The 24,023-nt window shown below is 44.7% G+C and overlaps 1 protein-coding gene across 1 annotated transcript in view; it reads right to left on the bottom strand.

The window, feature by feature from the left end:
- Positions 1–24,023, bottom strand: part of NBAS (NBAS subunit of NRZ tethering complex) — a 616,392-nt gene that overhangs the window by 539,886 nt on the left and 52,483 nt on the right. The window contains exon 10 of the mRNA XM_066597064.1: positions 4,972–5,110. Within this exon, the coding sequence (XP_066453161.1) occupies positions 4,972–5,110 (139 nt within the window). The remainder of the gene's footprint in view (positions 1–4,971; positions 5,111–24,023) is intronic.

The raw sequence follows: 24,023 nt of genomic DNA, 5'->3' as shown, positions 1-24,023 counted from the left end.
AGCATCTTGCAATTCTTCCATCCTCCGGTCATCTGTGATTGGCCATCAGGTGGTGGATTAGATGAGTGGGTTGTCTTGGACCCACGTGTGGTTCCTTCGTTATGATTGGTTGTTACATCATGAGTTAATAATAGCATAGACCTCCCATGTTATTCGCGTCTGTTTCCAGTAAAATTGCTGGGGAAATTATTGCGGTAGCTGTTTCAGACTGCGGTTATCTATGTCTGAGTTATACTTCTAAAGGCACGAACAGTCGGAAAAATATATATATATATATATATATATAGATTGGTTTCATGTTGGCTTCCCCATGTCAGCAGAGTTATAAAACAGATATTTTCATATGAGCGGAAGTACCTATTGCACAACTGTAAGAACATTATATTTGTAGCAAGACAGAAAGCAAATATCTATACAGAATGTTAAATTGACAACTGTCTACTGCCAAGGCCCACCGATCCATATAGATATATATTGGGTTTCCACTACAAACGTAGCTGATGGGCTCACTGAGCCCGGGGATGTGATTGTCATACTTTGCCTCAACATTTCCTTGATGTCCGCCCGTGAAGCTGACACCGAGTCTACCGAGTGGAATCGCCTCTTCATTTCATGCCCACACAAGTTCCATAATAAGTTAGTGCAAACTTAGGCTTGACAGTTTTAAAGTGTGTAAGATCATCATAGTAACTGTGCTAAATGATAAATATGTTGAATGTTAAGACTTTAGTGTAAGTTTAGACCACTTAGTTGGCTTAATTTATTCTATTCTAAAGAGTGCGCCAATTTCGCGGCAATTCTGAGCAATTTAGGCCTTCAAAAGTGTCTATTTTGAATAGTAAATCTGCCCAGTGTGTACAGGATGAAGAGAGGAGTCCTGTTTATACCCAGGACTGCGACGGTAACAAGAGGGCATCTGCTACGTCTAGAGGAAAGCATGTTTCATCACCAACACAGAAAAGGGTTCTTTACTGTAAGAGCAGTTAGACTGTGGAACTCTCTGCCTGAGGAAGAGGTGATGGCAAAATCCATAGAGGAGTTTAAAAGGGGACTTGATGTCTTTCTGGAGGGGAAGGATATTACAGGATATAAATCTTAGGTTAAGTGTCAATCTGGGTATAAAGGCAGGTAGGAACTATTAGGGGTTGATCCAGGGAACAGTCTGATTGCCATTAGGGAGTCGGGAAGGAATTTTTTCCCCAAAAGGGCTAATTGGCTTCTGCTCTTGGTTTTTTTTTGCCTTCCTCTGGATCAACAACACAGGAGGATAACAGGCTGAACTGGATGGACATTGTCTTCATTCGGCCTTACAAACTATGTTACTATGAGTCTGTTCAATGGACCAAACGTTGACTTTGTGGTCGGACAGCAACCAAATGGGGAGGTAGGTGAATAAAAAGTCACATCCTCAGACTCAGCAGCCGATGTCCTAGGAGTCCATAACCTTAGTTGATGGTGATGCACAAAACCCGACAGGTTCATTTAAATCCCTGGACAGCAATTTCTTCCTATATACATAATGGCAAAATAGTCCACAGCGCTATTCACAAAGATTAAAGGCATTGTAACGACTATAGTGAATGACTGCAGTGAGGTCCTCTTGTCCTAGCGCAGCCGCCCTCGTGTTATATATATAACCCAGCCGTGTAGAAGTCATTCCTATACGCCGGTTCCAAGCCCGGATAAATGGGGAGGGTTAGAGAAAGACTGGGTGATCTACCCTGTAAAAACTTTGCCTTGAAAACCCTACGAAAGAGCTCTCCAATGATTCAGATACAGTATCCAATGGCAGGTCCTCAGGTCAAAGGATTCTCTAAATGTAACTGGGGAAGAGCAAATTCTGAGTACAAGCAGTCGGGGGTTTTCCTCATGACGCAAGTGGGGGGGGGGGGGCCCAGCTGCTGATGCGCCTCATGATGAAAGGAAAGGACTGTGCTATACCAAAGCTCACATACTAGCAACATGGAATGTGCGTGGCATAAGTCTAGGGAAACTGGACATTGTGAAACGCAAAATGACAAGACTCAACATTGGTATTCTTGGGATTAGCGAATTGCACTGGACAGGTAATGGATATTTTCAGTCCGATGACTTCACGTTGCACTATGCCCGACATGACAAAATCAAGAGGAATGGAGTAGCCTTTATTACGAACGAACAAACCTCAAAGGCAGTAGGAAGTTTTACAACAATCAGAGACCATATCATTGCTATCCGGATATGTGGTAAGTCGGTGAATATCTGAATCCTACAGGTCTATGGCCCAATGACTGATAAGGAAATCACTGAAGACTTTTATGTCGACGTCCAGAAAACTTTAAGCTAAGTGCCCAAGAAGGACATCATTTACATTATGGGTGACTTCATTTCCAAAGTCAGCAGCCAGCTAGAAGCAACCATCACAGGAAGATTCAGGCTTGGTGAAAAAAAATGAAGCCGGTGATCGCCTGATACAGTTCTGCCAGGAAAATCGGTTCAGGATAACAAACACATGGTTTATGCAACCCAAACACCGACTGTACACGTGGATATCTCCCTATGGCCTCCATCGAAATCAAATTGATTACCTCCTGTGTAATCATCGTCGGCAAAGTTCAGTTGTTCCAAAAAAAAAAAAAAGAACTTTCCTGGCACCGACTGCGGCACGGATCATGAACTCCTTGCAGCTCTTCCCCAGAATAGCTGATAAAAGAGCAGCAAAGGTGGCCGGCAACAAAGACGAAGTTCGGCAACTAAATGCCGATTTTCAGTGAGCGTCAAGGAAAGATAAGGAAATGGACTGGAATGAGCGTTGCAAACAACTCGAAGCAGAAGCCATGAAAGGCCATATACGAGGCTTATTCTGACAGGTCAAGATGGTCTGAAAAACATTTCATGGCAGGCAAGGGTACAATCAAGGGCAAAAATGGGAAGGAACTGAATGACAAACAGAGTATCAAGGATAGGTGGAGGGAATACTCAGAGGAACTATATGCCTGCAACCACATACCTGAAACATTGTATGGGGTGGAGCCCAAGGACTTGGAGCCTCCATTATGGATTCAGAAGTGGTTATGGCAATTAAACAACTAGCCAAAAATAAAGCACCAGGCATAGATAAACTATGCTGCCAGTACTAGTGAAAACCATCACAGCGCTGTGCCAGGCAGGATGGGCATCCACACAATGGCCACAGGACTGGAAAAAAAAAAATCTGTCTTCACCCCTCTACCAAAGAAAGGCGACTCCCAGAATTGATCCAACTTCAGAACAATAGCCCTCATTCCGCATGCAAACAAGGTCCTTCTCAAAATTAAACAAGAAAGACTGAGATTAGTGGTTGAGGAAGCACTTCTTGATGCGCAGGCAGGATTCCCGGCGAGGACGCAGCACCCGCTACCATACTGCATGGGAAAAGCTCGAGAATACCAAAAGAATATCTACATGTGCTTCATCAACTACATCAAGGCCTTTCACTGCATCAACCATGACAAGCTATGGCAGGCCCTACAAGAGCTGGGCGAATCGGCACATCTAGTCAAGCTAATAAAATCACTTTATACCAATCAAGAAGCCACTGTGAGAACACAGTATGGAGCCACAGATTGGTTTGGGATCGGCAAAGGCGTCTAATAGGTTAAACAAGAAGGGTGAGAGGATGCAGCCCTATGTAAGGAAGTTATCTTGCGGAAAATGGGCCTAGATGGATTGGAAACCTGGGTGAAAATAGGTGGAAGAAACATCAACAATCTCCGTTATGCAGATGACACAACTCTGCTTGCAGAAACAGAAGCAGGTCTGAAGCAGCTGATATGTAAGATTAATACTGAAAGTGGAAAAAATGGGCCTCTACCTCAATATAAAGAAGACTGAAATTATGACAACTGAAAAAAAATGTCCAAACTCAAATCAAAATCGACAACGAGGCTGTAGAATGCGTGCGAGACTTCATCTTCCTTAACTCAAACATTGACCAGGCTGGAGAATCTATGCCAGAGATAAAACGTAGGATAGCATTGGGGCGAAGTGCGATGCTAAACATGGACAAAAGCTGGAAAAGTAGGGATATTTTTATAGTAACTAATCACAGGATAATGCAAACCACCATTTTCCCCATAGCCATGTATGGATGTGAAAGATGGACTGCGTAAAAAGCTGGTAAGAGGAGGATTGATGCGTTTGAGCTGTGGGACTGGCGAAAGCTGCTGCGTATACCCTGGACGACGGGAGTAAGAGAGCAGTCCTGAATCGTATAAGACCCGATATATCACTGGAGGGCAAGATGGCCGGACTCAGACTCACGGATTTTGGCCATGTAATGTGAGCAGAGTATCTTGAAAAATCTATAATGTTTGGACAGATCAGTGGAAGAAGAAGACCAGGCGCCAAAGAACACGATGGCTGATACTGTCAGAGCTGATACTGGCATGGATATCACACAACTGAAAGAGGCCGTGCAAAACCGAAAAACATGGGGGGAGCTCGCCCTGAGGGTCGTGAACGACTAAATGGCTAACAACATATATATATAAAAGCCCATTACTAAGGCATTTTCCCATAGTAGTGGAGAATATGGTGCCACATGGAGTGTCTATGGCAATGTAATCTAGCACCATGCAGACCCATGGGAAGCCAACGGACAATAGTGCTAACCGCCGTCCATCTCTACAACTACTCATTCATGTAAGGTTTTACAAAGGAGCATTGCGTTTATAAATGGAAACCGAATTGCACAATGGGAAGGAAAAAATCTTGCGCATCTTTTCGCCGGCACGGAGGTATAGAGAAAGCTGCATAAATGAAATACGCGGTCTCCGCAGAGCAGATCAGAGCCCGCGGTTATACACACATTGCAACTGATGATTTTTTAATTTACTGTAAACATGTTAAACTGCTGAAAATTTAACTAAGGACATTAAAGATGCTCTGATAAATAATTAACCGCTGCAAATGAATACTAAAATGCGCACAAGGCTTTTTCTCATTACTTACCGTTCCCACGTCGTCCTTGTAATTAGTGACCTGTTTGTAATGAGGGGAGCCGGAAAGCACTCTCCAGGATGTGAGCCCACACTGCGTCGCCTCCGACACTCCATCTTCATTTGTCTCGCTGCCTCCGACGAGCAAGAGCCTAAAAATACATAGACGGGAAGAGCGCTCAATTAAAAGCACCACATGCTGGTCTGCAGTCAAGGAAGCTATTTTTTGGGATCCACCAATCTCGATAACAAATGGTAATTTCCAGGAACCGCTGTACGAGTCTGGGTTTATACAGTAAAAATGATCATGGCGGGCGCTCCTGACAGATAAGGAGTAACTAACAGTAAATATAAACTCGCCAGACTGGAATACAAAGAAAACTTTTTTTTCCCAACATCTAAACTTTAGGAAAAGCCCATGTGGCAATGAACATGCAAGTATGTCTACAATAAAAGTCGCCAAGAACCCAGCTTGTCCCTAATGCTTAAACACCACATCAGGTTTACATAATATAGCAGCACTGGATAAATGACAGGGAAGGGGGCCACGGAAAAGTAGCCCAGCTCCACACTCATGTAAGCAGTCTCTAAGAAAATCTGTCTTTGTTGCCCAACCAATCACAGCTCAGTAGTATAAAAAATAGCAACCAATCACAGTGCAGCTTTCATTTTACAGCAGTATAAGAAATTAAAGCTGTGCTCTGATTGGCTGCCAAAAAAGACAGACAGATGTTCTTTTAGGCAGGTATCATAAGCGTGTGGTGCTGGTCTACTTTTCCATGGGCAGTCCTGTATAAGCTGGTGCAACCCAACTAGACCTGATCCGCAGTCCTTGCAATACGTATAGAACAACAACTTCAGGATAGCACCCCAATTTCTCCAGCAGTTTGGGCTGAAACGTTGCACACGTATTAAAAGGGTCTTTTTCTCAGAATTGAAGTGCTGCCCTCACGTGCTTCTATACAGGCCCCATCAACAGTACAGTAGTGGCCAAAAGTTTGGAGACCAATTTTGGTTTTCATGTCGTTTGCTGCTTCAGTGTTATTAGATCTTTTATTCAGATGTTTCAATGGTTACTGAAGAATACTTTTATTGACAAATGCATTAAGTTTAGACAAAGACTCAATATTTATGGTGTTGACCCGTTTTTTTTTCTTAAAACTTCTGCAATTCTCCCAATCATGATGGTTATCAGCTTCAAGGCCAAATCCCGATGGCAACGCACTCTTCGTAATCAGTGCTTAGAGTTAATACATTTTTCTGTGTTTTTTGTTTGTCCATCCACTTTTTGAGGATTGACCACAGGTCCTCAATAGGATTGAGGTCTGGAGAGTTTCTTGGCCAATGACCCAAAATTTCAGTGTTTTGTTCACTGAGCCACTTAGTTATCACTTTTACATGGTGGTCCATCATGCTGGAAAAATCATTGTTCATGACCAAATTGCTTCTGGGTGGTTGGAAGAAGATACTCTTGGAGGACATTTAGATACCATTCTTTATTCATGGTGGGGTTCTTAGGCAACATTGTGATGAAAGCCTCTCCACACATGAAAGGTCACAGGCATGACACCGGACTCATGGTAGCGCTCATCTTTCCTTCTCCGGACATTCATTCTTCCAGACGTCTTACAGAGTCTGAAGGGAGCTTCATCAGAAAAAATAACTTTACTCCAGTCCTCTGCAGTCCGATCCCTGTACATTCTGCAAAATGTCAGACTGTCCTTCATGATTTTCTTGGAGAGAAGTGGTTCTTTGCTGCCCTTCTTGACACCAGGCCGCCTCGATAAGCCTTCACCTGACTGTGATACACAGACTCCTGCCTGCCGCCATGCCTGAGCAAGCGCTGCAGTGGTGATGAAACGGTCCAATAGTGGAATCTTCTTTAGGAGATGGTCCTGGCACTTGCTGGACTTTCTTGGGCATCCTGAAGCCTTCTTTACAGAAGTGCAAATAGTTTTCATGGCAAGGAACGGCACTGCAATTTATTGCAAATCATCAGATCATCTTCATGTAAATTGCCACTATAAAAACTGAAGCCGAAAACTTTGTAAAAAAACAAAATTTGTGCCAGTCTCAAAACTTTTGTTGAGTCTCATTTCTGGATCAATAGATGAAAAAATCTCACAGATGAAATGTGAGCAGCAGTTCTGCAAACTGTGCATGGACACAACTAGACAAACCTTCATCCAATAGTTGTAACTCAACAAAAGTCAATGGTAGGAATTGATGAAAGGCTTTACATCAGCATTTTGGTGCAAGAAAGTTGTAAATGCTGGTGCATTCATTTTTTGTGCCAAAATGTGCAAATTTTTACTTTTTTTTTTTAAGTGGCTAAGAACGGCGGCGTGAACAGCAACAGTCGGACAAATCAAAGTTTTAAGCCAAAAAACTATGAAAAACCTGCAGCAGACCTTCTTGAAATCATGAAAAACCTAACAATTTATTGAAGGTTAGACGACATCATATGCATTCCGTTCACAGGCATAGTTATCATAACTTGAGCATAAAGACAAATACATACTATGATGTTTCAGTCTATTTAAGACCTTCTTTAAATTGGGTCTATAATAACATCAAAGAGCCATCAATAAATACTCAGTACATCAACATCATTAGAACGCTCTAAGTGCTCTTTAAAACACCTGTGTTGGGGATTAGGCTTTCCTGCCGCATTTGGGAAGCAGAAGGGAAATCCCTGTGGTCGAACGGTTCCATTCCTGGACTGAACGGCACTGGGCAGACCCCACTGACTATAATGGTCAGCGAGATCTATATATACACATCACCACACCAGGGATCACTATTACGTGCCCATGCGTTAGTTTATACCCATGTCATATATTTATCCATAAGTATAATATTGTCACCCAATATCAAACAGCCTTTTGTTAAAAATGACCCAAGATCATCAATGTAACCTCATGCACATATCTGGTCAGAAAAACGGACACCTCATTTATGACCTTGCATGCTCAGATATACCCCAATACCATCTTAGACCTATTCATTATTGCATCAGGCATGCTTAGACCGCAATAACCATGCTTTGCCTGTTCATCATTGCACTCCGAGGATGCTTAGAGCGCAATAACCATGCTCTGCCTGTTCATCATTGCACTCCAAGGATGCTTAGAGCGCAATAACCATGCTCTCTGCCTGTTCATCATTGCACTCCGAGGATGCTTAGAGCGCAATAACCATGCTCTCTCCCTGTTCATCATTGCACTCCGAGGATGCTTAGAGCGCAATAACCATGCTCTCTGCCTGTTCATCATTGCATCAAGCATGCTTAGAGTGCAATAACAATGCTCTGCCTGTTCATCATTGCACTCCGAGCATGCTTAGAGTGCAATAACCACACTCTGCCGGTTCATCATTAAATCGAGGATCTCTTGAGCACAAGCTCAGGCCATTCATCATTACTGGGTCTCACTCAACTGAGGACACTCAGAGCGTGTTTGACATGCTCCAGAAACTTGCAAGGTTGATGACCGATAAATATGGTGGTGGCCAGTGTCCCGGTTATCATTGGTGCTGCATTCAATGCGTTCATCATCCATCTGCTGGTACATGGGTGCACATCTCTCGTCTGACGTTATACGCGTTGCTTGCTGATACTTTGTGAGTAATGCAAGAATGCAATGATAAATATGCCCTTTGTCCCTATACTACTATCATACCATTACTTCACTATACTTTATGAATGCAAAATGCATAAACTGTAGCAGAGAAATTTGCTACAATGACTCGGCGAGATAAACCAAAGCTGCTAGCCTCATCTGAAGTACGACTCAGGGTCCTTTTAGACGGGAAGACTTATCATTTGGACGAGCGAGTGACGTCACCATTGGCGCATTCGCTCTCGGGCACCCTGCTTATACAGGCAGATGCATTGTTGGCGCATTCAAATAAGAAATTGTTCCATAGTTCACATTCACTGTCTAAGTGAATGAGAGGAAGTGAACGAGCGCCGTTTAAACCGAACAAGCCCGTATAGAATGAACGAGCAAGAAGCGAACGATAATCGTTCAGGGAGGGGGAGGAGGTTAGCTGCGACCATCACCTACAGTGAATGGAGGTTCTTTCGGTTTTGCGCAGAAACGGACATGCGGTGCAGTATTAAAATCCACAACATGTCAATTTTGGCACCGTTTCTGCTGCAGACTTCTTTTTCTCTATGGGGAGCAATTTCCGCAGCGGAATACAGAATGAAAAGCTGTTTTAAAACCCGCGCCCACTGCGGACATCCCGTGAGATTTCTATCCAGTGAGAACCCAGCCTAAGAGGGCTTAGCATGTAATAGGAAAATTGCATGTCCTACTTTTGAGTGATTCTGTAGAAGTATCGCCTATTCTTTCCCATGGGAGCAGAAAAGAAAAAAAATAAATTAAAAAATTGCATCGCATTCACATGTACGTGCAAGAGAGTGATGTATTTTTGCTCCCATAGGGAATAATGGTCGTTTTTTCACACACGTGACGGCAGTTTCCCCACAAAAAGCATCGCACTTGTCTAAAAATCACATGTCTGTAAGTGCAATACTAGACCGAGTTTCTTGGACCAATATTGCCCTCACCTGTATAAATGCACCCTGAAGAGGGCTAATGGATTACTAAGAATTTGCTTGCTTCTCGTTCAATTTCTGCATGCATAAAACATAATGGCAGATCGGCCGTGTGAACAGGCAGTCGCTCATCTATGAACTGCCTGTTTACTGTGAACGGAGACCGTTCACAGAGCGATGATCGTCCCTATCTAAAAGCACAGGGCCGATCATCCGTGGGACGTTCAACAGGTCGTCCCATCTATAAGGACGCTCTTGATGAAAAGCACAGTTTCCACTGGAGGTATTCTTTAACCAGCAGCATTACACTGCAAGAAAAACTACTCAAAAGTAAAGTTATGCATCCGGTTCAATAAAAAGCTATTAGAGGGAATCTTTATTAACCCCTTGAGTGGCACGCCCGGAAAAGTTCCGTGACGAGCTCCACTGCTCATAGCAACATAGCCCGGAAGATTTCCGGGCTATGTATCACTATGGGAGCTGCAGAGCACAATGTCACAAGCTGTGACAGTGTGCTCTGCCTGCACAGACCCACACAGAGCAGTGCAAGGGCTTTGAAAAACCAGCAGAAGATATTGCCGACATGTCGGCAATGTCCTGCTTTGTTTACAGGTTGCCATAGAGACCATCGGCTTGTCAGAAGCAAGCCGATGGTCTCTGTGGCAGGGAGAGCTGGTTGTTAGCTGTCAGAGGACAGCTAGGTACTAGCTCTTACAGCAGAGATCAGAGAAAACCTCCGATCTCTGCTGTGTTAACCCTTTACATGCTGCAGTCTATGTGACTGCAGCATGTAAAGGGCTGTCACTGCAGCATGTAAAGGGCTGTCACCATCGGACCCCTGGAATGTGATCAGGGGTCCTGATGGGTCCCTGTGGAAGTCCCCTAAAGGGACAAAAAAAAATAAAAAATTTTAAAAAATTTTAAAAAAAAAAAGTAAAAAAATTATTAAAAAAATTAAAAAAACACTTGTCTCCCTTTACTTTGTAAAAAAAATCAAAAATACAATCACACATTTGGTATCCATGTGCGTCGTAATGACCCAGAGAAGGAAGTTAATACATTATTTAACCCCTTAATGACATGGCCCCTTTTTTCTTTTTTCCCCATTTCTTTTTTCCTCCCCCCTGTTTAAAAAATCACAACTTGTCCCGCAAAAAACAAGCCCTTATATGGCCATGTCAATGGAAAAATGAAAAAGTTATGGCTCTTGAGACGCAACTGCAAAACTAGTTGAAATTCAATGATTAGACCATTTTAAAAAACCTGCCCTGGTGGGCACGACAGGGTGGTAGGAAACCCGCCACTCAAGGGGTTAAAGTATTAAAAAAAACAAAAAGCAACAACTTGATAAAAGTTATTAGCGTGCGATATCTCCTCGCTATGTAATCTAACTAGTTGTTCTGCTCCTCAATAAATTCAGTTATGTCTATAGCTGAGCGCTTCAAAAAAAAACAAAAAAAAACTAGTAAATACACCGAAATACACGGGTCAACCTCCCTAATGGGCACTGTATCATAACGACAGAAAATCTGCCAATTCCACAAAAAAGTAATTACTCCAAATCATAGTAATTGCTCTCTCATTTGTTACCAGGCGAGGCTTCTGCCAGTTGGAATCAACACTATGCAGTATTAGATTTGTTGAGAGGGAAGAAAAAAAAAAAAATACAAAAATGTAAAATTGCTCTGCCTGAAGCCAATATTATTCGCATGATGATAAGAATGGGTGACAAATGGGTTGCAGCGAATATTCCATTCTGGCTACTATTTACAGAGGCGTGTACCCACGCAAAGCCCTGTGTGACAAGTCAGCAGGGGAAGATTGTGCTTAATTGTCCATGCCTTTGTTTTAAAGGACAGACATTATTACTCACCGCTAACCCTCCACTTAAGACGTCACTTGACTTTTTCCCAGCACGAGTTTCAGACAGAAAAAGTTAAGAAAAAAACAGTAACATTTCGAGCTCCTAAAGAGTTCTTCCAACTTTCATTTCCTAACAACTTGCTGGATGGATGGATGGATGGATGGATGGAGTACCTACATAAGTACCGATGTCACAGTATTTGGCACCCACAGTATTTGGCACCCAGTATTTGGTACAACCCAGTGCCAAGTCATTCCCTAATCATGAAAGTCTATTAAGCAAAGGTTGTATTTAAGGTAATGTTGGTGGACAGGTCTATGACGAGTATTAAGCAGGGCTATGGAGTCGGTACATCAAACTTCTGACTTTTCTATTTTTTACCGTCCAACTTCTTCATAATTGGCTTATGTATAATAATAATAAGTAAAAATACATTTATTGGAGTAAAATCGTAACATAAGACCAGAATTACAAGTTATGCCCTAAGCAGAGAATAGGTGGGGGTCTCGCCGCTGAGACCGCCATCAAGCCCAAAAGCCGTCCCATCGCGCAAGCGCACTAGCACTCCATACATTTGCAATGAAACTGCCAAAGATAGCTAAGCGTTCAGGTATTTCCATCAGCCCCATTTACAGTGTTTGACTCCATATGACATCACCATAAAAGAAGTATCCCCACAATGAAGAGAAGACAGGGACATGGGACCCCTGTTCTCAGGATCGGTGGAGATCTCAGTGGTGAGACTCCCACCGATCAGCAAGGGAATGACTAGTAAATCTGGTACAACCATTTTTTTAAATTATATATTACTATAGAATATCTAAAGGACGGGGGAAAGAAATGGCTAAAATTTAAATAAAAAATGAAAAGGAGTACTTACCCAATAGATGCACCCCCCCAACTCCCATCAAATACAGCTGCACCTGTTCCAGAAGCTCCTGCAGCGATTATATGCCCTTTATCGTTTAAGTCAGGGGTCCCCAACTCCAGTCCTCAGGGACCACCGACAGGTCATGTTTTCAGGATATCCTATGGTAAGAACACCTGTGGCAATGTCTGAGGCACCGATAATAATTACATCACCTGTGCAACAGTGAGGAAATCCTGAAAACATGACCTGTTGGCGGTCCCTGAGGACTGGAGTTGGGGAACACTGGTTTAAGTGACTGCTTCAACCAATTACTGGCCTTAGCAGTCACGTTCCGCTTATGCAGATATGACCCGTGAAGCAAGTCACGTTAATGATGAATGACATATGACCGCTAATAATAATAATAAGTCCTTGATAGCCAGAGCCAAATCCACCAATACCCCGCTGTGCCTTCTGGAAATTGACGCCGAGAAGGCATTTGATAGGGTGAGTTGGACCTTCCTCTCTGCCACACTTAAAAAAATCAGAATGAGCCCTCGAATGCTCCAGTGGGTCATGGCGCTGTATCAAGACCCCACAGCTAGAATCAGAGTGAAAGGGTCAATGTCTGACCCCTTCAAAGTGAATAATGGAACGAGACAGGGATGCCCCCTCTCCCCCTTTTTATATATCTTAACTATGGAGGCTTTAGCCAATTCGATCAGAAGCAACGACTCGATAAAAGGATTCAAGATAAACACTTCAGAACACAAAATGGCACTATTTGCAGACGATCTGCTACTTTATTTATCCAATCCCCGAGTCGGTATGCCTGTGCTCCTTAAAATCAACGCCCAAAAATCTGAAGCCCTGACCGTCTCACTCCCGCAGGCCGAGGTCTCCGAACTGGAGTCAGTGCTCCCCTTTCGGTGGGCCAACTCACATATAAAATACTTAGGAACCAACATCTCAGCAGACCCCTCTCAGGCCTATAAACTAAACTTCATTCCCTTTGTCGAGAACCTGGAAAGAGCCCTGGGTAAATGGAATCCCTTATACATTTTGTGGAACGGACGAATCAATGTGATTAAAATGGATATATTGCCCAAATTCCTATATCTCTGCCAAACCATCCCAATAGGACTCCCGAGATCTTTCTTCCTAAAAATCAGATCAATAATCACAAAATTCGTTTGGAGGGGCCAAAAACCACGATTGCGACATTCACTCTTGACTAGAGACAAAGAAAGGGGAGGCCTGGGCCTGCCAGACTTTTCTCTATATCACAAGGCCAACACAGCAAATTGTGCCCTAGACCTCATCAAATGACGGGATACCAGGCTCTGGGTAGATATAGAGCATTCAGGTGAAGTAGACGGGATATACGGAGCACCCTGCATTCCCCCTAAATGGGTCAAGTCTATCCCCAACATCCCCCCTTCAGTCTCCAATTATTCACCACATGGGTGAGCTTCGCGCCCCAACTAGGATTAGTCACAGTACCTGGCCCTTTAACACCTCTCTTAGCAAACCCTCTATTCGAAATAGCCACAAGACAAAAAGGGACTACTATCCCTCCCTACTGACCCAATCCCAAGGCTGAGAGATGTAGTAACACAGTCGGGACTGAAACCCTTGACCGAGATTGTGGGCCAGAACACCCCACGGCCAGGATCATGGCTCCAATATCTTCAGCTGAGGGGCTTTGTGGGCTCGCTGAAGCCGGGAGTGAATCTGACGGCACCTCTCACGGAGTTCGAGCAACTCTGCATGTCAGAACAAATCCAGAGACACATGATATCTAGGATCTACAAAATGTTGCCGAGTCGGGAGACGGAGGACGAGGTCCTGAAATATAAAGAGGCTTGGGAAAGGGAACTGGGTGAAAACCTCACCGAGGAGGACTGGAGCAAAATATGTGTCCTTACACATAAAATCTCCACAGCAGGCAAAGTACAGGACCTTAACTACAAGATAGTCTCAAGATGGTACAGGACCCCAGACCAATTACAGAGAATTTCCCCCCAGTCCTCCTCGGCATGCTGGCGATGCAGTGTGAACAGGGGTACAATGATACACATCTGGTGGGAGTGCCACCTAGTGGCCGACCTCTGGAAGTGACAACCCTGTATAATCATATCAGTCGCTCAGACGTGACTATGACCCCTAAACATGCCCTGCTCTCCCTGTTCCCAGGTGCTACGAGAATAGCTAAGTCAAGCTTACTAAAACACTTTATTATCGCAGTGAGAAGACTCATCCCAAGACTCTGGCGCACCACGACTGCCCTGACTAGAGGTATGTGGGTGGAAGAGCTCCACACTCATGAGATTCGACGAGCTGGGGGCAGATGAGCCAAAACTGTGGGAAACTTACTATAAGACGTGGCAGTCGTGGGTTGCCTTTAGGGGATCAGACGCCCTTAAATATTGGATTGAACAAGGATCGATTGATTGATCGGCCACTACCATGACGAGTACCGAGACAACAATCGCTACAGTCTCGCCTGTCTATAAGTACCGTGTCTCCACCTCTCCACTTCCCCCACCCACCCCTCTTTTCCCACCCTCACCCCCCCTTTCTCCTATGTACGTCTTAGAATAAGAAAAGTTAAGTTAAGTAAATACAATTGGAAGAAAGGAAAAGGTCTATCGAGTATCTAGCCTAGGTCCGGGTTGATTACCCAATCCCGAACCTTAGCCACCATCACAGGGAAAGCGCGACTGGGAACGAACCACCAAGGGCGGGGTCACCAGGCAGCCCCCGAACAATCTACATGATTCAGTGTCTCATCCGCTCAGTCTTCCCCCTCTCCATTTCCTCTCTACCCCCCATAATTACAACTGTCTAAGTAGAAGTTAACAGAATTGCATTGCTAAAAGTTGCCCTTTTTTCTGTTTGTTGATCAAGATATAAGCAAATAACCATGACAAAGTTGTATTCAATAAAATATATTTGAACATAATAAAAATCATCTTTATTTGTATAGCACCAACATATTCCGCAGCGCTTACATAGACAGGGGGGAATACAGAAAGACAAAAGTACAAACATTACAGAACCACGGTTACATAGTAATCAGTTGATGGAAACAATAGGGGTGAGGGTCCTGCTCCAACGAGCTTACATACTACGAATAATGGGGTGATACAGAAGGTGAAAGGCTGGAGATATACACAGTATGGGGAGGTGGAGAGTGAGGGATGCTATACACAGACAATGGTCAGACATTTAGCCGTGTGACGGCAGAATCGTTATGACTGCAGGAGCGGTTTAAGACGGCAAGCAGGGATTGCAGTCAGTAGGTCAGGGAGCATGTTATCAGGCAGCGTACAGAGGAGTTTGTTTAGGGAATGTGGTATGCCTCCCTGAAGAGGTGCGTTTTTAGAGCACGCCTGAAGTTTTTCGAGTCCTGGATTGCCCAGGTATCCTTTGGTAGTGCGTTCCAGAGGACCGATGCTGCTCTGGAGAAGTCTTGGAGGCGGGAGTGAGGAGTTTGAATTAGAGGGGCGCTCAGTCTGGTTTCGTTAGCAGAGCGGAGAGCCCGGGCTGGGTGATGGATTGAGATGAGGGAGGCAATATAGGGGGGCGCTGCGCTGTGGAGGGCTTTGTGGATGAAGGTAATAAGTTTAAATTGAATTCTGTATTTAACGGGCAGCCAGTGCAGTGACAGTCACAGGACAGAGGCGTCCAAGTAGCGGCTGGACAGGAATATGAGCCTTGCTGCTGCATTCAGGATGATTGGAGAGGGTAGAGTCTGGTGCAGGGGAGGCCGATCAGCAACGAGTTGCGATTATCGAGCCGGGAGTGGATGAGGGCAACAGTAAGCGTTTTTAGCGTGTCCATGGTGAGAAAAGAGCAGATTCTTGCGATGTTCTTGAGGTGCAGCTGATATGTTCGGGCCAGAGATTGGATGTAGGGGGTAAATGATAGATCAGAGTCGAATATGACCCCAAGGCAGCGGGCATGTTGTCTAGGAGTTATGGTGGCGCCACACACTGAGATGGAGATGTCAGGATGAGGTCGGTTAGTGGAGGGTGGAAACACCAGTAAGTCCGTTTTAAAGAGGTTTAGTTTTAGGTAGAGAGACCACTACAGAAGACCTGGGACCGGAGCAGTGGGGTCAAAAGCATCTGCACTGTACCAGGGTGTCCATTTAATGGGTGAATACTTTTTTTTATTTTATGCCATTCCTTGCCTTTACCAACTTTTTAAAACAACTTTAATAATATTATTTTGATGCTCCAGCTGGACTCATTACATTTCTACAGAGTGCATGACTCTATAGCTGTAAAATGAAGATCAGATCCTCCTAGAACAAAAACGTAATAAAACTAGTGCCAGTTTACAGTAAGTCAGCTTTCAGCTATACCACCAAAGGTGCACGACCCCGGCTTTAGACAGGAACTGGTTAAATCTAAAAAAAAGACTTGGGTCATGGACTTCAGTAATCTGCTAGATCAAGTAGGACTGCCTGGTGGGGAAGTTTTCATGTGTCAATCTTTTACTTTATAGACCACGAGTGGTAACCACATGGCACACATGCCTAACATTACACATGAAGAAACACCCACCCACTGCAATGTATTCGATGGGCCACACCTATATATAACTTGTCCGTGAAAGACCGTCCCCTTTGGGCCATCAAATGTCTTAACTGTACCGGTCCTTGTTCCCAACCATTGTCTACTTGACTCATCAGAACATCGCATCATCGCTACCGGGCACTGCAAACAAAGGAGCAACGCCGGGATAACAGGTAATAGTATGGGGCTTAACTGTGACCGGTTATCCCGGCATTGTTCCTTTGTCTGGACTATATTTGGGGTTAAAAGGGCTAGGCTAGATTATACCCCGGGTATATGATGGCCTAGGCCAACTCATACCCCTTTAGGCCATATTATACCCCCATGATATCACTAGTGTTGAGTGATATACACGAGAATTACTTAATGTTTCAACATTTTATTGGGGGTCCAGCTTTGTCAGGTAAGTTAAGTGAGAATGCTAACCGACTTAAATTTTAAGACTAACACACAGGCTTTTATTACTTTAAAATTAAGTCACATTTCATGACGCCACTGATTAATTAACAAGACATCGTTAGAGATTGACTACCACGGTAGATGGGTATATTCTGGCCTGGAGGGGTATAGTCTGGCATAGGATATTTCACACCCCCAGGTATAGTTTGGCCTAGGACAATTGATCCCCCAGGAAATACTCTGGCATGGGCCAAACTATACCCAGGTTTAATCTGGGCAGGGGTTAATGTGGCCTGTAACACCGGGATAAAAGAGGGATCCCAGTAGTGAAAGAGGATAATCTTACAGTTGTAAGAAACGCTATCTTTTTTCCTTATGGAGAGCACCTAGAAAGTGAGTGAGAAGACTTATAAAGGCCATTCATGCTCCTCTGAGTAATATGCAAATAAGGGAGATGAAACAATACCTCTGCAGTGCCACCTATTGGAAGGCAGCATTTCTGCAAGTCAAATAGGTGGCACTGCAGAGGTATTGTTCCATCTCCTTTATTTGCATAGTTGTAAGAAGGGATGTCTCAGAATTGCTATTTCAGGAGAAATGTCCGGATAGCCAAGAGGTTCTCCTTAACTCTTCTCCTCGTGTAATATTTGTTGTTAAAGGGGTTGTCTCGCGGCAGCAAGTGGGGTCATACACTTCTGTATGGCCATATTAATGCACTTTGTAATATACATCGTGCATTAAATATGAGCCATACAGAAGTTATTCACTTACCTGCTCCGTTGCTAGCGTCCCCGTCGCCATGGTTCCGTCTAATTTCGGTGTCTTCTTGCCTTTTTAGACGCGCTTGCGCAGATCCGTCTTCTCCCTTCTTCTCCCTTCGGCTCCGCTCGGCAGCATCGGCATTTTGGCTCCGCCCCCTTGTACGCATCATCGCGTAGCTCCGCCCCATGATGTGTGCCGGTTCCAGCCTCCTGATTGGCTGGAATCGGCACGTGACGGGGGCGGAGCTACGCGATGATGCGTACAAGGGGGCGGAGCCAAAATGCCGATGCTGCCGAGCGGAGCCGAAGGGAGAAGAAGGGAGAAGACGGATCTGCGCAAGCGCGTCTAAAAAGGCAAGAAGACACCGAAATTAGACGGAACCATGGCGACGGGGACGCTAGCAACGGAGCAGGTAAGTGAATAACTTCTGTATGGCTCATATTTAATGCACGATGTATATTACAAAGTGCATTAATATGGCCATACAGAAGTGTATGACCCCACTTGATTTCGCGAGACCACCCCTTTAACATCTCACAACCGTTCATCCTATTGAGACATCTGCCAGAAGTCAGAACCTACAATGAGCTTTTCTCCAAAAAGGTGTCAAACAACCGGTTATCAGAGAGCCGCACTAACAAACTTCTTTGTAAAGCCGAGGTCACGCTGGCTGACCACTGCCTTATCTCTGTTAGACAGATCTAAACCGCAGTTTATTGATAAATTGTTACACGGCAAATCATTCAAGCCTTGGCCGTTAAAAACAAACCACAAGCCAATAAAAATGGAAGCCGTCAACTACTGAGGAACAGACATCTGCCTTATGCGAGCTCTGAAAGAACATGCTGCAAAGCTCCCCGGTCTGATTCACTATTAATGAGTAAGAGTGCCTTCCTGGAGCCTGTGCAGCGGTCGATAGGGTGGGTTATATAACCCATCTGTCTGAGCAAGAAGGAAGTTGTATGTAACAAACACCAGCTTAACCATAACGTAGATACCTTCTGTAACCCAGACCAAGAAAATAAAAAAAATAAAAGAAGAAAAACAGTTTCTATTAAAGTGACTCTCCAGTTTTGGGACCAGAGAGGATGACTGGTAAACGAGGGGCTGCTGATAAGTCTTTGGCTTTGTGTTCTTTTTCTGTTTCTATGGAAACGAATGTTACATCACAGGAAAGCCTTATAAGTCTAATATAGGTTTTTAAAATTGTGTTTGTAGCTTATGGCAACAGTGATCTAGGCACAGGGGAAAACATGGCGGAGTCTACAGAGCAGAGGAGCGATAAAATTCTTGTTTCTGCAAGGAAAGTCCACCAAGGATATTTATGGTGATATGCCGCAGACATTGGGGGATCAATGCCCTTCATATTCTACAGTTAAGAACTGGGTTGCCAAATTTAAAACGCGGCCACTTCAGCACCAATGATGAGGAACGTCCTGGACGACCGAGAGAGGTTGTTTTTCCGGAGATCGTCGATGCTGTGCAGAGCTTCATACTGGAGAATCGGCCACTTTCAGCCAAAGGAATAGCAGACATCATGGGGATTTCTCGTGAACGTGTTTGTGTCATTATCCATAAACATTGGAACATGAAGAAGCTATCTGCAAAGATGGTCCCCAAATGTTTGACAACAGATCAGAAAAGCATGCGAGTGAAAACTTCCCGGTCCATTTGTCAGCGTTTCTGAACTGATAAGAACTTCCTGGATCGACTGGTCACTATGGAGGAGACCTGGATTTATTTGTATGACCCGGAAACCAAGGAGCAGTCAAAAGAGTGGAGGCACAGTGGTTCTCCTCGCCCAAAGAAGTTCAGCCACTAAGGTGATGGCGTCTGTGTTCTGGGATAAGGAGGGCGTGCTGCTGGTGGACTACCTTCACAATAGTTCCACTATCAATGCAAGGTATTACACTGAACTTTTGAACCAATTGAAGGCAGCTCTGAAGGCCAAAAGGCGCAGCAAGCTGTCCAAAGGAATCTTGTTCCTGCAAGACAAAGCCTCCGCTCACACTGCACAAGCGACCACGGCAAAACTGGTGGAGCTAGGCTTCCAGCTGGTTGACCACCCACCTTATTCACCAAATCTAGCTCCCTGCAACTATCATCTGTTTCCAAACCTGAGCACTCTTCCCTGAATTCTAGATTAGAAACTGAAATTGACAACACTGTCTTAAGATGACGTCGTTCAGCAGTTTTGACCTCTCAAAAGCACAGACAGCCTTATACAGGTGATGGGAAGAGCAGTGTATGAGGCGATGGTTATGCAGGTTGCAAAAATCAAGAAATCCAACTTTTAATCCCCCCAGGCTTTGATTGCAAGTGTCTGGGAGGTAGACCCTTCATGTTCAGTGCCCAGGGATCTCTGTAATGGACACTTGCCCAACTCCTCCCCTCCTAGTGAAAGCTCTAGCAGTCTCCTGATTGGATGCTACATGTCTACATTTTGGAAATGCAAGCGCTGACCATAAGACTCGCTCTTCTGTATATGCCCATGGCCCCTTCACACAGGCGTATTTGTGCGCATATTGCACGTAAAATTTAAGTGAGCAATATGCAGAGAATAGACCTCAATGATATCAATGGGTTCATTTACATGTCTGTATTCTGTGCTTATTTCAGTCACGCAAAGAAAACGAAAAGCAACATGCTCCACCTTTTGGCGCATTTGCACAAATACCGCACAGAAGCCAATGGGGGGTGCGCAAATGCGTTCGTGTGAAGGGTCCCTTAATAACTCATGTCGCCTGCAAAATCTACACTTTGGAGATGATTATTTATCCCCAAATGGATTTGCGCCATATTTTGGGGCATCTATTAGTGCAACACGGCGCTCATTAGGCTGTCCGAAACACTCAAAACCTCTTATCCTCAAGAACATCGCAAGAATCCGCTCTTTTCTCACTGTGGACATGCTAAAAACGCTTACTGTTGCCCTCATCCACTCCCGGCTCGATTATTGCAACTCGTTGCTGATCGGCCTCCCCTGCACCAGACTCTACCCTCTCCAATCCATCCTGAATGCGGCAGCCAGGCTCATCTTTCTGTCCAGCCGCTACTCGGACGCCTCTGCCCTGTGCCGGTCACTGCACTGGCTGTCCGTTAAATACAGAATTCAATTTAAACTCACTACCCTCATCCACAAAGCCCTCCACAGTGCAGCGCCCCCCTATATCGCCTCCCTCATCTCAATCCATCAACCAGCCCGGGCTCTCCGCTCTGCTAACGAAACCAGATTGAGCGCCCCTTTAATTCGAACTTCTCATTCCCGCCTCCAAGACTTCTCCAGAGCAGCACCGGTCCTCTGGAACGCACTACCAAAGGCTACCCAAGCAATCCAGGACTCGCAGAACTTCAGGCGTGCTCTAAAAACGCACCTCTTCAGGGAGGCATACCGCATTCCCTAAACAAACCCCTCTGTACTCCGCCTGATAACATGCTCCCTGACCTACTGACTGCAATCCCTGCTAGCCATCATAAACTGCTCCTGCAGTCATACCGATTCTGCCATCACACGGCTAAATGTCTGACCATTGTCTGTGTATATCACCCCTCACTCTCCACCTCGCCATACCGTGCACATCCCCAGCCCCTTTACCTTCTGTATCACCCCATTACTTGTAGTATGTAAGCTCGTTGGAGCAGGACCCTCACCCCTATTGTTTCCATCAACTGATTACTATGTAACTGTGGTTCTGTAATGTTTGTACTTTTGTCTTTCTGTATCCCCTTGTCTATGTAAGCGCTGCGGAATATGTTGGCGCTATACAAATAAAGTTTATTATTATTATTATTATCTACAGCCTGAAATATAAGATTACATGAAGCCGATGTAAAAAGTGATTATAATCTGGGATCGTTAGCTGAAACCGAAGACGTCTCTGTATCTGTGACCATCGTAAGACTCATTGATGTCACCGGTACACCTCCGAGTATCCATGGTCCCTAATGAACCGATAGGCAACACAATGGCTTTCATTGTGTGCAAATGACAGGCAGCCTGAAAAGCGTACACACATACATGGCCGTCTCCCCGCACACATCACATAATGTGCCGTCCCGATAGCATCTTCACAGATACACTTCTATAGCAGTCGGTGAGCGGCGGACAGGTTGACATGCAGCAATCCGAGGCAAACAAACATCTTATCCTTCACAATCAAACGGCATTTCCCTTGGTTTTGACAGGAACATCATCTTCTCCTCCATGTAAGACGTGTGTGACGCTTGCGCAGGACTCTTGGAAGAAGTGTGAAGTAAGGCATTGTTTACTTCAAAGCTATACCACATGCACAACGGTATCTGCGTAGGCGGCATCCTTTAGTGCCCCCCAGTGCCCTCCTCGCAGAGACATTTACTACAGATTATGGCGCCTATAAAGGCTTTTCCAGCTACTTTCCTTAATTCCCGAACAGTGTCCATAATTGAATAGAGGAAGAAAAGAAGAAGAGATAAGTATTAAGCTGACGATAGTGCTGTAGTGCCAGCTGCTATTCCTCCTAATGACATGCCTTGCTGCCACGAAAAAGCAACATCTGCTCTCATCTCCGAGACGGTATCACAGCTCCGCTACCTGCCACTCTGGAGATGGCAGCCTATTAGTTGGGTACATGGCGATCACTTATTGTCAAAACAGAGAGGAGAGTCTACTGAGCGACACACGCCAGATACCCCCTCTAAAGCTAGCTGCACACTAGGGCAACTGCAAGTCGGGTGCAATTGGCATCGGACACCGCGCATTGGCAAGCATCGGCATCTTATTTCTCATCTGTGAAACAGTAAGACTATCTTTTCTCCTTAGGGAGAGCACCTAGAAGGTGAGTGAGAAGACTTATAAGGCCGTTCATGCTCCTCTGGGTAATATGCAAATAAGGGAGATGGAACAAAACCTCTGCAGCGCCACCTATTGGAAGGCAGCATTCCTGCAAGTCAATGTTAGACTCTTTAAACAAGCCTTGTAACCATGACTGGGAATTGAAAGCCAAAGCCAGAATCCATACACAGACAGCTGTGAAATGGACATGAGTTTTTCTTTACAGAGACCATGGGTCCATGTGAAAAAAAGACCATAGGGTACAGCCTTATAGGCTATAATGGGTCAATACAATTACACAGAAAATGTATACTAGTTTGCACCCAGCCTACAGCTGGGCATATAAGAACTTCCCGACGGCCAGAAAGGCAGATTTAAGGCTTATTTAGACAACCGTATGCACAAATACGCCTTTGGTGTAGCATATATGCACATGAACAAGATTGGAGGAGTTACATTCACATATAGCACTGTACTTTATATAGTTCTCACACGGGCAACACACCCTTTCCGTGGATTAAAAGGCTATTTAGCCTAATGAGGTCCAGATGTGTTATTTTCCCAATTTTGTGCACTATTTCACGCTTCCCCTTGCGGATTTGTGTACCTTCCATAGACTTCAATGATGGCCGTTTTCTGCACAAAGCACAGAGACAGAGCAGGTCCTACTTTTCTGCATGCGCGTAAAACACGCTCATTAGAATGAATCCATTGTCATCAATGGGTTCTCTTCTCTGTGTCTTGCTCGAATATATTTTACGCACGCAAAAACATGCGCAAATACGGTCGTGTGAAGAAGCGCTTGGGGCGTTTCTGCCAACCATGGCAAATAGGTGGTGCAATGTTGATCTGTCATTAGAAATTTTTGGTTATTGGCGGGTGCCGTACTTAAAAAGTCACTCGAGCAGAATGACACGTCTACACCCCATCATCAGAAGCCCAGATCAAACATCACAGTGAAGATCGATTGGCAATTCCTCGTTTTGACTCGAAGATGACAACTTCCACGGTCCAGCCACGAATGACAGGTTTGAGAAAATGCCCGTTTTAAATCCGTCCTGTGTGACCGGCTTTAAGGGGTTTCATTCCTCCAAATGAGCGGAGTGCAATCATCATCGAATCTGATGCAAATCTGCATGTAACGAGTTTGCCATGGATTTGGAATTCTGGCAAAATGTGCAGAGAAACTCCGCTGGGGTAAATATGTCCCTTGTGGGACACTTTGGTTCA

The sequence above is a fragment of the Eleutherodactylus coqui genome, chromosome 1 (genome assembly GCF_035609145.1).
Source record: "Eleutherodactylus coqui strain aEleCoq1 chromosome 1, aEleCoq1.hap1, whole genome shotgun sequence".
Lineage (NCBI taxonomy): Eukaryota > Metazoa > Chordata > Amphibia > Anura > Eleutherodactylidae > Eleutherodactylus > Eleutherodactylus coqui.
The sequence above is the reverse complement of the archived record's forward strand: the minus strand, read 5'-3'. Positions and strand labels throughout refer to the sequence as shown.